The sequence below is a fragment of the Oreochromis aureus genome, linkage group 4, assembly GCF_013358895.1.
Source record: "Oreochromis aureus strain Israel breed Guangdong linkage group 4, ZZ_aureus, whole genome shotgun sequence".
NCBI classification, from domain to species: domain Eukaryota; kingdom Metazoa; phylum Chordata; class Actinopteri; order Cichliformes; family Cichlidae; genus Oreochromis; species Oreochromis aureus.
The window spans coordinates 8,530,899-8,546,982 of NC_052945.1; the positions used below are offsets into that span (position 1 = coordinate 8,530,899).

Below are 16,084 nucleotides of genomic sequence, written 5' to 3' on the forward strand. Positions count from 1 at the left end.
GAGGTAGTCTATTTTTGAAACTGCAGGCACAGAAGCAAAAGTTATTTCACCTGGTGAAGAAATAGGCTGGCACAATAACACTGTGTTAAATCACAATGTGATATTTTTACACATTTTTGCATGGATTCATCAAACTAAAATTACAAAAAATTTTAAGCAAGAACAGTGAGGTGAGAAGCTTTCAAAAATAATGTTATGAATGTGTGTTAAACTTGTAATTAAAACTAAGAAAGTAAACAGATAAATGCTAAATCAAGCCGATAATTGGTGCGATCACATGTTTCCTTAGCAAATTGTGCCTGTTACAGCTGCAGCACTCTTGTTGCAGCAGTTTCTGTTCTTATCACTCAAAGATGGTCTTGATTGCTTTGGCTGTAATGTGCTGTGTGTTGTTGCAGATTTAGATTGGTAATAATCTGATGCCTCTCTGATGGGTGGACAAGATTGCAAATATAATCTCTTTGCTTTTTTTCCCCAAAATGTTAGCTTTCTCTTTAAACAGCATTATCATGAAAAGACAATGTAGCACTGCACAAATCAGCATAACCTTCAGTGATGAATTAAATAGCTGAAGCAGGGACATGTTAGCTTTTTTCAGTATGACATGGGAAACATATCATGTAGAAGTAAAAATTAGAAGTATTTATTGGCAGGTCGATATTATTGGCCAATATCAGTTATTTACTGATTAATTAGTATTATCCTTTATAATTGCTGATAATTGCAGAAAATTAAAGACCAGAGAAACAGCCAATCGTGTTAGGAGTGTTGACGTTGCATAGTTTGTTCACAAGAGGGCACTCTGCAGCTTCCCTCTCTGGTGATGTGTTTGGAATGCTACAAACACAATATCCATCTGGGAAAATAAATGACTAAATAAATACACATAAAAATTGTTCAGGAACCAGTTTGCTTTATGTATCTGAAAGGGAATGAAAATACTGGCTGATATATCGGAATATTGGATTTTTGTATCACCAAATATCGGCACTGATATCGGTCTAAAAATCCTATACTTGTCGGGCTCTATCAAAAATGTAACATAAATTATCCAAACTTGCTGCACAGTACTTCTCAATATGTATTTATGAAAAGCCAGATGAGATTAAAAGTAAAAAAAAAATCTTTGAATTTGCAATATATGTCGTACTTTTATCTACTGGTTAGATTTTTTCGCATGACAGTTTAGATAAGGTCAGTGGCTTGATGTGCACCTGTATGGCTTCAAGATGTGGACTTCAAAAAGAACGCTTCATGCAGGCTTACATTCACATAAAACACACGCTGTCTTGTACAGTAGTAGGCTACATTAGGTCAGAGTAACTACTTCTTCTCAAAGGGTGTCTTGGCAGCAGTCTGTGTTTATTTCTGTTTGAGCTGAGCCTTAATTGAGAAGAAGTCACAACACAGCTTGGAGCTTCAGTGTTTGAAAGTCTTCTCAACCTCTTAAGCACCAACTCTCCTTTTAGTCACCTCTAATCAGCAATGCACTGGAGTGCCTTCAGTCTCCTGCTCTCTTCTTTCTTTCTTCCTTTCTAAGGCCTCGCAATGAAGCCATTTGCATCCCTCAGGTTGCTAAGATACTCTGCCACTGCGACTTAAAATGTTTTCCCTTCACACTGAAGGTGGATTTCAAGAGGAAAACAGCTGAAGGAGAAGAAAAAAGACCCCGTTTTCGCTAATTTGGTGATTTGGTGACATTTGGGAGGGTGTTCGTTACCCTGCCTTTGTCTGCATGGGTGTTTTTCAGGATTTCTATATGGCCTAATGAGGCTCTTAGTTGCTGTTGACTCCCTGCCATATGTGCATGAACACATCAGAGAGCTTCGAGGCAAAGACCCCCCCCCCCACACACACACACACACGCACACACTGCGCCTGAAACAAGCATGCAACAAAAACAGAAAGAAAGAGATCATTCCTGCTGTGATATTACAGATTAATGTATTGACAAATATAAGGTTTTTTGAAGTGTTGGATTCCCAAAGAATCTGCCCTGTTACATGTTCTGTTTGTGTGTTATTGTGATTTTTTTTTTCTTCTCAGCTCTATCAGAAAATGAGTTTTTCACAGAAGAGCCTTTGAATGAGCAGATAGAGAGCTGTCATATCTCAGACAGATTGTCCCTACAGGAGAGTCAATGTGTCAAGGGACAGGAGGCATAAATGAAGTCATACCGCAAACCCTCAAGTCTTATTACTGTACATTAGCGCTCCACTAAGTTCCTGTCCGCCTCAGCATCCTCTGGGACGTTTCTGGCCTTTGATGAAGCTCAAGTGACGGCCGACAAGGACTGCTTTCCTCCTACCTCTGTCATTATGTTTAGGTGCAACCTCTTGTGTGGTTCTGCAGTGTGGCTTTGCACTAATTAGTCCTGTGGATATGAAGGCAGAAATCCACTTTCCACTGTGAGAGATCTTCTGTGCTAAATCAGGCTAATGCTAATGCTCAAGGAGGTTTTGTGAGGGGTGTTTTATGCCTGTCCTTGGCACGGCGTGGCAGGGCCCCACTCCTTGCCAGGCGTGATGATTTTTAGTGGTTCCTGCCAGGCTACGCTCCCCTCCCACACTCTTCTGGCCCATCCATCTCATGCTGCCTATGTCTGAAATTCAATTGACCTTTTGTTCCACCTCACAGTGAATGGGCACAGGCCAACTTCACCAATAGCCAACCCAGCCAGAGCTCTCATACCTCTTTATTTGATCTGTCCTGCCGAGTCCAGTGCTTTCATTACCTACCCAAACACCCACTCCAGCCCTACCGTCAGTGACATCCTCTTTTATCTCTGGTCATGTCTCTTTGTTGGAGAAATGGCAGGAGAAAATGCTTTCTCCCCTTTCTTCTTCTCTTTTTTTCCCTCGTGCTCTTGATTGTTATGTTGATTGGTTTTTATTTGTGCCTGCTCGGCTTCTTTTAAACACAGCACTTTTCTCCGCTCCCTCAGAGGACTTTTTTTCCCCGACTTTGCAAAAGTGCTGAGGTAGCTTTCCTGTCGTTCAGGGCAGAGGAGCTCGGAATTGCTGTGCTGTGACAAGCCCTGCCGTGACCATGACCTGTCAATCATTTTGATCTTTGGGACTGACAAATTGATCCCAATGGCCTCATTTCAGCTTCTAATTACATGTTGAGTCAAACTAGCACTGTTGTCTAAACTTTGCTTCATCTGACATCTTTTTCTCTTCATCTTGATTTTGCTTTAATCCCCTGGTTGCTACTCTCTCTCTGTTGCAAAAAGCCGCTACACGCCCTAGCTCCGGCATCAAACTCATTAAATCTTTTTTGTCCCTACTCCACCCCCACAGGGGTGTCTCATTTCTTCTTCATCTCTAACCTTAGTACAGGTCTGCTGCACTGCGATACATACTAAAGACCGACTTCAGCAGCTACAGCACCTCATGTGTGACCGCTACCCATCACAGCTTGCTGTCTTACAAAGTGAGCTTTGCTGAGTGTCAGACTTGGCATCCTTTTCTGGGGATGTGGTTGTGTGTGCTTGTGTTAGTCCTGCTCTCTCAGCAACACGGAACTGTAGCAATATTGTGTTAATAAGATGAAGAGGAGACTATGAATTCCTGATAATGCCCCGCAAGGTGTAGGCTAAAATTACTTTTTCTTTCCTGTATATTGCACTGAAATTATGATTACAACATAAATATTTTAAAGTTAGCAAAGGAAGGTTGTCAAATGTATTTTGCCCAGCATCCTTGAGGGATTTGCAGAGTCCAGTTGTTGTGGAATTGCTGCTTGAGAGCATTCCTAATTTAAATTTAATGTATTATTTGTGTCTTCTGTTCTATGTCCAGGTGCATGTGGACGTGCAAAGCTGATCAAACATGCCATTAGCTCAAAAGTGCAGTGCTGCAGCTAAACTTGGTTTCTATGTATCAAATTTAAAAACCAAAACAAAACACGTGTATTACTGGTTATTTAAGCTGCTGTAGTCTACTTGTGGTTACAATCCACTTGCAACCCACCTCTATTTGTCTGTGCTGGGTTCCTACTGTTCCTCCTCCCACCTCCAACTATTCAGAAGGGCAGGGAGGTCCTAAACAGGGCGATATAAGAACTACAAATTACAGTAAATAGAAACAATAATCTTTTTTTGACAAGCATCATTCATGTGTTAAAGAGTCAGCCAGCAGATAAATGGTTGTGTGCATGTGGTGAGCAAGATTTTATAAAAATTAATTGAATGCCATTTTGAAACGCACTATCTAGTCATCACACTGTGAGAATGTGGTAATATGTATTATTGCCAGCTGCAGGGGGTAGTAATTTGTATAAACAGTGATATCAAAGTCAGTAGTGTTAAATCGGGAGAAATCTGAAGCCACTGTAAACAAAGCATACTCGTTTTTTTTATGTTTTCTCTGATTTAATTGATATTTCAGGTATTTTTTTTAAGCGTTTGATGGTAATGTGGATTTTTAGTGACAAACAAATGTAAACAAAACCATTCTAGCTTGTGAGGATGTGACAGGCAGCCTGTTGCATTGTTCTCAAAGAGCAATGAGCAGGTCACTACAGGACAGCGAGCTGAATGATGGGGGCTGCGGGACGCGTGCAGCTATTGTCACATACTCATTCCATCATTAACAAAGAGAACATAGTGATGCGGGGTGTAGTGCTTTTGTGCAGAACACCAGACTAAAGCATGCAGCTCTAACAGTCTGTTTATTGTGTGACAGGTCAGGTCTGGTATGAAGCAGGGGCATACCAAACAAACATAAACTTTGGTTTTGTATAAATATTAAAAATCATCAGCTTGTATGAACCTAAATCATATGTTTAATCTTCCAAAGCGTTTAATATTTATTTACGATGTAATGTGATTCGCTAATTTTGGCAGATTTGATGCACAATGTGACAAACCTTTGAGTTTTGGTGGCTTGAAATTTATGCAGAACATAAGGTCTACAGCAGCTTCTGAAGGTAGGAGGGAGGGTGCCCGTGGCCGCAGCCACACATCCACGAGAGCCCAGATATTTTTACAAGCCTCCTAATGAGAGCTGCAAGAGAGCGGGAACTGTGTAAGTGAGCAACTTGTGGAAGTACAGAGGCGCCACTCTGCCTTCAAATTTGATCAAGGTACAAAATTGAAAAGCAAGAGTGGTGAGAAGCGTGTGAGCGCATGTGAATCTCATAGAGTCTAAAAGAAAATGGAAGATTTTAAATCAAGGACCATTTGCAAGTGAGACAGAAAGAGGGATGAGATGAGAGAATTAAGGGGTTCAACCTTTAGTTTGGCCTTTGTGCTGGCATTCGCTGTCGTTTCAAGATGATTATGGATCGTATGTACCAGTCCTCCAATTCTCAAGCCACTATAATTCACCTTTGTGTGTATGCGTGTGTGTATGTGTGTGCTGCTATGACTAACTCCTCAACATTCCTCCTGAAGTACTGTGACAGAAGAGGCACAGCTGTGTGGAAGCCCAAGAGAAAAGGTGCACAAATATGTGCACATAACTGCTAAGATCAAGGTTCATTTACATCTGGAGAGTGTGTTCGAGCTGCAGCATGTCGATTTGTGTGCCACACTGCCTGCTTTAATGGGCTATTCATGTATTAATGACCTTTGGATCACTTTCCGGGGGTGTGCAGTATGTTTCTAATTGACAGAGTAGGCCATATGGTTGGGATGCAGAGTCTTGCAGGGTTAAATCAGGTTAAAAACAGTTAGGAATTTCCCCAAAGACACCATGACCTTACACCATATGTTATTGTGTGTTCACAGGTTCTTCTTATTACGATAATGTGAGGCCGTTGGCGTATCCTGATTCAGATGCAGTGCTTATCTGTTTCGACATCAGCCGTCCAGAGACTTTGGACAGTGTCATAAAGAAGGTCAGTATTTTTTACTCCTGCTCTCAATACTTTGGATCAGCATTTAATATCGCAGTGAAAGTGGAGAACCAACGAAAAACCAATTCAATTCAGTTTTTCCTGATCAGCATCTTGTATTGACTTAGATTTCTGCGCCAGCAGCTTTTCACGGCTTAACAATGGAGCAAATCAGCACTGAGGTTAAAGCCTCGCTTTCCTTTATCTCATCAAAACGTCCATGGATACTTGACCCGTGTCCCTGCAAGCAATAGAAGGTCAATGCGAAGAATGAAATAAGAGGGCTTGCAGCCGGGTGGGTTCAAGAGGAATATCAGATACGCATATTAGACACACCAGACATATCAGAGAAGACATTTCAGAGCATGTTGAGGAGTGTTAGAAACAGACTTTCTGTGAACATTTAAAATGTACAATCTGAGTTTTATGCTGAATACTTCACTTGTTGGTGTCTGTTAACATTTGCAAGGTGGCTAATGGCTGGGAACAGTGCCGTTGGAATGGATGTAATAGCCGGGTGGCGTCATCAAATGTGGTTTTGGATGTGTTTTTACAGCCAGTGGCAGATTGTGTGCCCACATAGTATAGTGAAACACCCATGGTGTAATTATACCCAACTTAATGGGTCTGTTTGCATGCATGTGTATCATGGAAAGCAGACCTGTGCCTTTTAGTGGTGTCTCATCTTGAAGCCATGTGTGTGTGAGTTTGCCTTTGAACTGCACCCCTTGTGGGCTGAAGACCGTTCCCATGGCTGGTCTGTTGACGTGTTTAGTGGTCTGAAGGGAGCTGCTAAAATGCCCCTGCAGACTTTTGTAGATCTAACCCGGGACACCATTTCTTTAACCCACCAATATCTCTCCAGCCTCCGTGGAATCTGTCAACAGGGGAAGCAGCACTGCTCCTCAGCTTTAGCTTTTCCCATGCATCACTTGGCAGGGGGCTGCCATGACCCCTGCCCCCTAGTTGTCATCCCAGTAATCCCCGAAACTCAGGCGCACATGGAAAACCTGTTGCACAATCACCATCCTAAATTAGACTCTTGACCTCCAGGAGCTAGGGGGGTCACCAATGTTTCTAGACGACAGCTGGGGGAGGAGAGAGGGTTAAACAATCAAAGGTTTTGATTGGATGTCATTGACAGAATGGGAATGTGCCTGAGAGGTCAGAGGTTGTTTTCAATACAAGGGATGAATGGACACCCTGACATTCTGCACATGGCATGTGGAATATTTCAGGGCTGCCATGTATTTGTGTTGCCAGGAGGAGACACTGTGTTGGTTCAGCTGAGTTTCAGAAGTGACATTTAATCTCAGGGTGATTTTAGAAGGAAGACTGCTCAACCTTTTCGGAACAGAACCTGAAATAGATTTTGTTGATGGAGACTGAGTAAGGAAAGTATAACACACCACACAGAAATCTAAACTAAGCTGGCACGAGTGAAAAAGTCACAGTACGTGACCCTATAGCTGTTGCAGTAAAATAGTGAACATTGCCTTGTATCATAAAAAAACAGGAAGTCTCTTTAATCTGATTAGAGGTAAAATAATTACCTGATTAATCCTGGATGGTTGACAGAACCACTTAATCTGTGCCTTTTTTGCTGATCACTTCATCTTTGAGCCATTTTTCATGATAATTTACAGATTTTATGCCAAGATTTTTCCATTCCCATCCTTTTTGTTTTGTTTTATGAATTTTTTTTTTAATTCATTAATTAAACAATTGAACATGTAAAATGTACCCACAATGAATGTAACTTTAAATAAATTTCTACATTTATCATCCCTTTCCATCACACTTAAGATTAATTAGTTGTCTGTTTTGTGTTGAAAATGCCAATAATGAGCTGCTTTCATAAAATTTCACAAATCTGCCCATTTAAAAAATAAAACAAAAAATGCAAAAAACCCAAACATACCCAATTTAAATTTGGCACATCGCTTCTGTTTGTAGACCTCTGAAACATTTCCAGCACTGCTGCTGTTTTGCCCTTTTATGCATATGAGATTTTACCATGGAGCCCAAACTTGAGAGGAGATCAAACATCAAACTCAACTGACTTTCATGTGGAGGATATCCCCTGTTGATGAAATCTGCATATCTGCAGTGTCCAAGCCAAAAGGCAGCTCATAAAGACCAGATGTACAAACTAAAAGAATGTGCGTTGTTTTATTTTTACTTTTTTAATTTTGAGATTTTCAGAATTGTGCACTGTAAATTAATTCCCCTGGATCAGACTCTCAATGTTCTCAGGTGTCTGAAGAAGAGCATATGAACTGTGGGGTTCGTCACTGTGTCATTGTGCACCAGCACACAGAACAGTGACAAGTTTTTTTGGCCACACCAACACAATAATCGCTCATGCACACTGCTTGCCAGATTTGGCTTCCCGCAACTTTGTCCTCTACTGCAAAAAGAAATGAAAGCTGAAGAGTTGACATTTTGACACAGTGAGGGGACTCAGCGCACAAAAAGGGACTTAAAAGGAGCAATCTGAAAATAGCAGCCATGCTGGAAGTGGTGACGACAAATTCAAAGAAAGTAGGATCCTTGATGTTTACTGGCAGAATAGTTTATTCCACCTGGTACAATTACCAAGGGGATTGTCTTCAAAAATGTTTGTTTATCTCAAACAAAAGTAAAAAAAATCATATTCATCATGCAGTGGTATCCAGCAGAAGCTTAACACAACCTCCGGCATTTGTGGTTGACAAATGACTGGAACAAAATTTTTAGTTTTGCTGACTGATGAATGGCTTTGTTGACAAAAAAATAAAGAGAACAGACATCAATGGATGAATGGATTATTCAAGTTTAAAAAGTCTTTACTGAATTACAGTGAGTAATTTGCTGAGAACAAAATGACATCAGAAAAGTGAGTGGAAACCAAAATCCCCAACCCTTTGAAGGCTGGACTTAAATTCACACCAAAAAAAAAACCACACCAAAGTTATGCATTTGTTTTTGCTGTGTTTGCTAAGCTGAACAAATGTCTTTTAGCAAGAGCGCATTAATCTCCCTCAAACTCAGGTATCCAGTGTCAGAGTAGCCAAAAGGTCATCACTGTACTTCAGCACAGGCAGCTCAGCGCTCAGTGCTCATGTTTGACATAATCAAGAATGTATTTCAGTTTTTCTCTGTCGGCTCACGTTCCTGCAGTGGCAAGGAGAGACGCAAGAGTTCTGTCCAAATGCCAAGGTGGTGCTGGTGGGCTGTAAGCTGGACATGAGGACAGACGTCAACACCCTGAGGGAACTCTCCAAACAGCGCCTCATCCCTGTCACCCACGAGCAGGTGAGAACTAGCAGATGATGGATATCAGAGGAGAATGAAGTGAGATAAATAATAAGATTGAGACTTGCAAGGTGCCCTGGGAAGACAGACAGATTTGAAAACAGATGTGGAAAAGAAATTAGAAAGCAATAAAGCGATAAAATGAGATTTTTCTGTGTTGTATCAGCAGTGGCATTACCTCTCTTTTGAGGTCCCACAGGAAAGGAGTGTGAGAAAAGGCTCGTGCAACACAATAAAATACCACATGACTGCTATTAGAACAGCGTTAAACCCCTCGGGGACATGTTGCTGGGGTTGGCGTTTTGGCCAAAATTTGCTGACAGGGAATGTAATGTTGCTTATGGCAAGGGCTGCAGAAGAGACACAAGTGGTTAGTCTAGTTTATGTCTAGGGAAACATTTTTTTCCCCCCTGAAATGAAATATTCATGCAGATTTACAGATTTTCAAAATGCAGGATGAATAGAAAATGGACATTGATAAATGAGTGAGCCCTTTTATCACATGCTGCTGTGACCTCTAAGCCAAGGGGATGGGGGAGAAGAGGGAGGGGATGATAAACTGCTCTGTAAATCTGTGAATTTTAATCAGCTTTCAGTGTGTTCAATTTGTGTGCTCTCCTGTGTTAGACATACAAAAAGTGGAGGGGCTTTTTTCACCACCATACAAAAGCCCTCAAAACAAAGGAGCCTTTTTTCCCCGCTACTGTCTGAGAGCTTACTGGAGGCTAAAAGCATGCTGTTTCTAAAAAAACTCTGCAACTGAAAAAAACAGACAGGTCATTTAAATAAGACACATAAACAAAAGAAGAGTGACAAACCACGGAGGTAATGTAAAATAGCTGGGGACCATTTACTGGCTAGGACCATAGAAAACGTTTGTCATGGTCCTTCTCAGTCTCTGTTTTGGTTTGAGACACCTACTGTTTGCCTCTCTAATATGCCCAGAAAATGTGTGTCACATGGCAGATGCCAAAGCTGTGCACAATAAACATTTCGGTGCTCTAATCTAATAGCCTGTGTTGCTATCCTGTTGCTGATCTTTAAATTGAATTCCAACAGAGCTGAGAAGTCGCCTTGCGAATGACCACTGGGTGAACTCCAGACATTTCCACACTAATCTGCCCGAGATTCGATCGAGCATTTCCACTTGTCACTACAATCTACCTCTTTCCCCTCCCACCGCCACCCTGGAATCTAAATCTGCTGTTTCACCTAATGAGGCCTTCATCGCTTCTTATACACGCCTCAGTGCAGCTGTGATGAAAATCAAACCACTTCCACTTGAGATGAAAAGCTTTCTCTGTGCTGGAGAACATGCAGTTGTAGGGGTCATGGGAAATGCAGTTCTGTCTCATCTGTTAGATCCTTGGCATGTGCTGATCCTGTGTGAAAACAGCTTTAACCTCTGATCATTAAACAACAGATGAGGATATGTGGTACTCTAGTGAAGACAGGGGCTTAGGGGTTTTCAAATTAAATTTGTGTCTGATTTGATCACGAGCAAACAATTTACAATTTCAAATAACTCAGTTATTGTAACATTACTCAGGGGTAAGCTCTGGTATCTAGTGTGAATGTCTTCCCTGTAAATAGCCACATAGACCATATCAAAACTGGCCCAGCGGATTCCCATCCTTTTGTTTTACTGCAGACTGAGGAGTCAGCATCTACATTATTCATGCTTCAGTTGGAGGAAATTCATTTATCTACAGACATGTTCAGATCGCTGGCTTTCAGTCATCAGTTTAGATCAACATCTATATCTCAGAATTGCTGCCTCTTTTTTGGGGGGACATTTCGTTTTCTGCTGTTGAGCTATAGTGTCTGCTTATGCCAAGATACAATGAAGGATGGAGTGCATATGGGGATATTTAATTTTCTTTTTGAAACACTGAAAAATGACATGAAGGAAACTTATGTCTAACATGACCTCTTAAAGCCTGAGGAAACTAATGAAAAGCCACTGTTGAGAGATATTCAGGATTTTACACAGAAAAAAAAGAAGAATGCACAAGTACTCAAAATCACTGAAGAGAGGACAACGAATGTTAAGAGGATTTACACCATATGATTTCTGATTGTTAAAACGATGCATGTTTTCCCTGTCTTCTTCTTCTTGTACTTTCACATTTAGCTTTGCTTCCTTTTTCATTTCTTCTTTGCCGTCTCCATGTTCCAGGGAAGCACGATAGCTCGCCAGATGGGAGCAGTGGCGTATGTAGAGTGCACCTCCAAGGTTTCTGAAAACAGTGTTCGGGATGTGTTCCACATCACCACCTTGGCGTCAGTGCGACGGCCGCACAAGCCGCAGCTAAAACGCAGCAGTTCCCGCAGAGGCCTGAAACGAGTCTCGCAACTGCCCCTTCCACCTCTGCCAGGTCGGACTGAGCAAATGGACCAGGCCCCGGCCATGAGGAAGGACCGGGCCAAGAGCTGTGTGCTCATGTAGAGACCTATCATTACAAATATATATATATATGTATAAACACAGAAATATATATAAAAGAGAAAGTCTATTTATTATTTGATGCTTTTTTTTCTTGTATTTTCCTTTTTTGCACTGCAGGGGAGTGAGAAAAAAGAAACACTGCACTGTGGAAACAAATGCTTTGGATTTCTTTCCTTTTTGTTGCGTGTGTGCATACTTTATAAGCTGTTTACATATTTGTCTTGTTTTGAAATGATGGCAAATTGGACTAAGCCTCTGGACATGAGGAAGCTGTGATAGTGGAAGTGCTGTCTAGTCCCTGGAATTAAAGTGGAATTAATTTCCTGAAACGGCTCTAATAACAGGATGGCACGGCGGCGTATTGACGGAGAGTGTGCGAGTGCGCGGAACCATGTTGAAGCAGAATGTCTGGAGATGAAACAAAGGCAGTGTTGTCCAGCAGACATACGGAGTCATTGTTTAACTTTTCTGCCTGACACTGCTTCCTGTTGCCATGGATGAGAAAAACCTGTATGTACGGTAAAGCTGAAAACGAATTCTAGTGAATGATGGCAAATTAAGAGCTTGGAATTAGATTTTTTTAAGACTGAGTACCATGAAGGTGTGTGCGAGCATAACTACCACAAGTGCATTTTAGAAACAAAGTATCTGATTTTATTTTGCTCATTTAACAGTATTTTCCTCGTCAGCTACATTCATGCCAATTGGATTCACTGTAATGAATGCTATTGTTGCTACTTTAAATATGTTTCTTTGTGGAAGATAAGTGGTAAAATGTTAGGGCTATTTTGTTGTACTTTGACTAAACTCTAAAATAAAGCAAGAGCCTGCCTGTATAGGGGAAAATATCGTTTTTGGCTGGAGTTTCTTTCCTGATCTTTGTTATTTAAATGCCATCGCAAATGTTAGACTGTATGCTCATCACAATGGAACAAATAAATCATTCAGAGTGCTGAATTTTTGCGTAGCTAAACACTTCCACGTGCTTTCCTCTTCCAGCCTTCAGAAATGACATTTGTGAGCTAACTGCCCATTTCTTGTGTTAATGCCGTCTCTGTGCTCTCATGTTGCCCTGCAAGATAAACAACATTGCAGCCAGGGGAGTGAGTCAGTCCTTCAAGGTGTTGTTCACACTATGCAGACCTCTCAGCTGGTACAAATAAAATTGAACTGCACTGCAGCAGCACCAGAGCACTGATGTGCTGTTGTTTAAATGACTGACTCAATACTGTTTCAGAAGCTTTAGGTGAGATGATGCGTGAGTTCTTCAATTAACAGAGAGCATCCAGCTGATGCTGGGACTCCAAATACTTTAAAGTTGTTTTTTTTTATATAGTTTGTCCCTATAAAAGTCAGCTGGTCAGTTCATTTCTGGCAGCAAGACCTGCAGTCTTGAGAAGCCATTGTATTATAACAATTCTTAGGTGGAGGTGAGAGTTGATAAGCCTGTCTACGGTAAGTCAAATCATTCAGGCAGCAAGTAAAAGCTTTGCCTTTATAACAGCTGCTGTATCCCTGTTAGACATTAAACAATTGACAAGATGAGCTCCACAGACGGAGTGAATGTCAGAGAAGCTGGATTAGATGATAAGAGAAACAAGCCAAGACATAAAAACAAAAAAAGTGTAAGGAGGTGTGTGGGGAAAGTGCTAAAGGATTGGGTCGCAAAAATATTTAAAATGGAGCCAAGTTACACGATTGAAAGAATTTCCATAAAAATATTTTGAGTTGCTTGTGTGCTACTCCAGCAGCTTTGATACATATGGTTGGTAAGCTCAGGGCCAACCAAGTGGCCATGTCTTGCCAGAGGACAGGCTATTAAAAAAATACATTTCAGCTACACACACACACACACACACACACTACCTATTTTGAAATGAAACATTCCTCTTTGGTTAAATTGCCCTCAGATCATGATTTTATTTTTTTTTTTCAAAAACAGTAAAATTGAATGTACCATAACTGTAGTTTAGACGCACCAAATTCTGTAATCCCCGTATGTCAGTCAGTGACAGCTGGGCTCTGCCCCAGACTTTGCTGCTGGCTAAATTCATACCTCTCTGCAGATCCTATTGGCAGATCTCATTACTGTTAGTTGCTTTAGATGACCCAGAGCTGCTGCTCCATCTGCAAAACACTTTTCAACCCATCTTAACCCAATATCTGTGCTGTGTCTGATATGGCATGTCTGTTGTTGCTGATGTCTGCTCAACTCTGTGTAGGGGGAGGGGGGTCCCAGAAAACAGCAATACTACCAAATACTACCAATACCTGTAGATGAAAATGACACTCCTATTTTGACTAAAGTGGTCCTTACTGAATCACTGCTATTCTACATACTTTGCAGTTATTAGTATCTCTGTTGAGTCAAATTTGTGTTAAAGGTGAAGATTTTAGTAAAGCCACCATGATGCCCCACATAGGAGCTTGCTTAGAACCGCCCACATTTCAAGCCCCCAAGGGAGTAAATATCTCATTCTTAAATATTAGAAAAATAGAGCAGAAAAAATAGAAGTGGGGCATTGTTAGATGGACACAAGAGTCAGAGAATAGCTGCAGAAAGGTGTTGCCCAGGGCAGGAAATGAGCAATGGAAATAAGGCCAGCACACACAGTGGGGGCACAAGACCTGTTGTGCCCCTACAGTTCAGACTGACACTTAAGAGGATTAGTACTATGGTGCCAATGTGTGTCTATCTGTGTGTGGGTGTGTGTGTTTAATGGGGGAGGGGTTGTGGGTATGGTGGAGGCACTGGGCAGAATCATCTCAGTTGCACTGGCCCACATTTCCCAATCAACCTGCATATCCATCAAAAAAAGGCAGCCATCCATACATTAATACAGACCTGTACATGTCATCTGGATGAAGGCAAATCAACTGCTGCTTTGTTTGTGAAATTAGACTGCCATTGCAGTTTATCTTGACAATCTACTCCCACTCACACTCAGGTTTATTACTGCAGGATGTCTAGCCTCAATTTCAGCAATCTGATCAGCCATTTGCCCTTTACCGCTGAGACGCCAGGAGGATTAGAAGTACCTTTGTGGGTTCATGCTCTGATTCTGCATTCTTGAGTTTCTCTTCTCTTTTCCGATATTCCAAGCAGCTCCGACGAGCACAGAGAATCCAGTCATCTTATCCTCAAATGGCCAGAACTGACGTCATTCGCCCAGGAAACACACAATTGTAGATGTTCTTGGCTAATTACTACAATTTGCACTTTAGGTGCACAGAAATGTCAGCATGAGAAAGAGAGCGAGCGAGCGAGAGAGAAAGAAACAGAGTGATTGACAAATATGCACTGAGGAGGGATGATGGAGACCAAGGGAGACAGAGAGAGATGGTACTTGGCCTGCCTGCTGATAAAAGGCTACAGAGCAGAGGCACAAATTGCATACAGTCATGAGAGGATTTGTAATGAGAAGCAGTATGTGACCAAGCTGAACTCACACATAACCTGCACACACACACACACACACACACACACACGCTCATACACATATTCACACAAAACAGACACACACAGAAAGCCAGCAGAGATAGTTGGCATTCCACATTCATGACACGGGACTTGACCATCAGTGTACTGCATAAGCAAATACCTTTAACAGCATATTAATCTGATGGCCTTTCCCTTGTTGCCTTATAATATTTTCAGCTTTATTGTTTCCTGTTTCCCAGCAGATAAACTCCTTAACGTAGAGGCAAACCTGGACCCCTCCCTAAGGTGGTTTCGCAGTGAAAACACAGACTGTGGAGATTAATTAGCCTACGGTTTAGTGCTTTCTGCACTAAAGTGCTGCTAATTAAAATGTGTGAGTGTGCGCTTTCATATAGTTTGTCTGTGTGTTTGTGTGTGTGTGTGTATATGTCTTTATCTGTATTTGTCTGAATTTACATCTGGGACCAGACTGATATTACAGAGAAAAAAAATTTAATGCCTTTTAACATCAAAAGTAAAACAGGGACAGATTGCCTGATAGGACTTATTGATATTTTGTGGGTAATGTTTTTCCATCACGGGTTCTCAGGTGGATGAGCACAAATTTCCCAGAGGGATTAGAGATTGTGTGTGTGTTGTTTGTGTGACTGAGCTGTGCAAGAGGAGGTCTGATAAGATGAAAAAGATGGGAAGGTTTGGCAATGATATTCAGTATCCACTGCTTGAGTTTTTAAATTGGAGTCCACAGACTGATAGACATCAAGGAGGGCATCAATGGAGAATAAACCAGCTTTTGTCCATGACTATGAAAAACAAATTTGGAGAGTTTATCAAGAAATTCATGGTTGTGGCCAGCTGATGTAGGGTGTGTTCTTCTCAATAGGTGGACTAAAAAGTTAGACATATATCTCTGTAACTATTTGATAAATTGCCAATAAATTCTCAACAGAATCCTCAAAAAGGATAGCCAGGAGGTCAAAACTTTCGATTATCCTGTGAAATATCCCAACATCTACTTAGTGTTACTCCAGTTGCATCCAAATGTCTTCAGTAAT

At 41.3% G+C, this 16,084-nt stretch overlaps 1 protein-coding gene across 1 annotated transcript in view; it reads left to right on the forward strand.

The window, feature by feature from the left end:
• Positions 1-12,521, forward strand: part of rnd2 (Rho family GTPase 2) — a 31,745-nt gene extending 19,224 nt beyond the window's left edge. The window contains exons 3-5 of the mRNA XM_031753480.2: positions 5,735-5,844; positions 9,004-9,138; positions 11,318-12,521. Of these exons, the coding sequence (XP_031609340.1) occupies positions 5,735-5,844; positions 9,004-9,138; positions 11,318-11,587 (515 nt within the window). The 3' untranslated portion in view covers positions 11,588-12,521. The remainder of the gene's footprint in view (positions 1-5,734; positions 5,845-9,003; positions 9,139-11,317) is intronic.
• Positions 12,522-16,084: the final 3,563 nt, after the last annotated feature.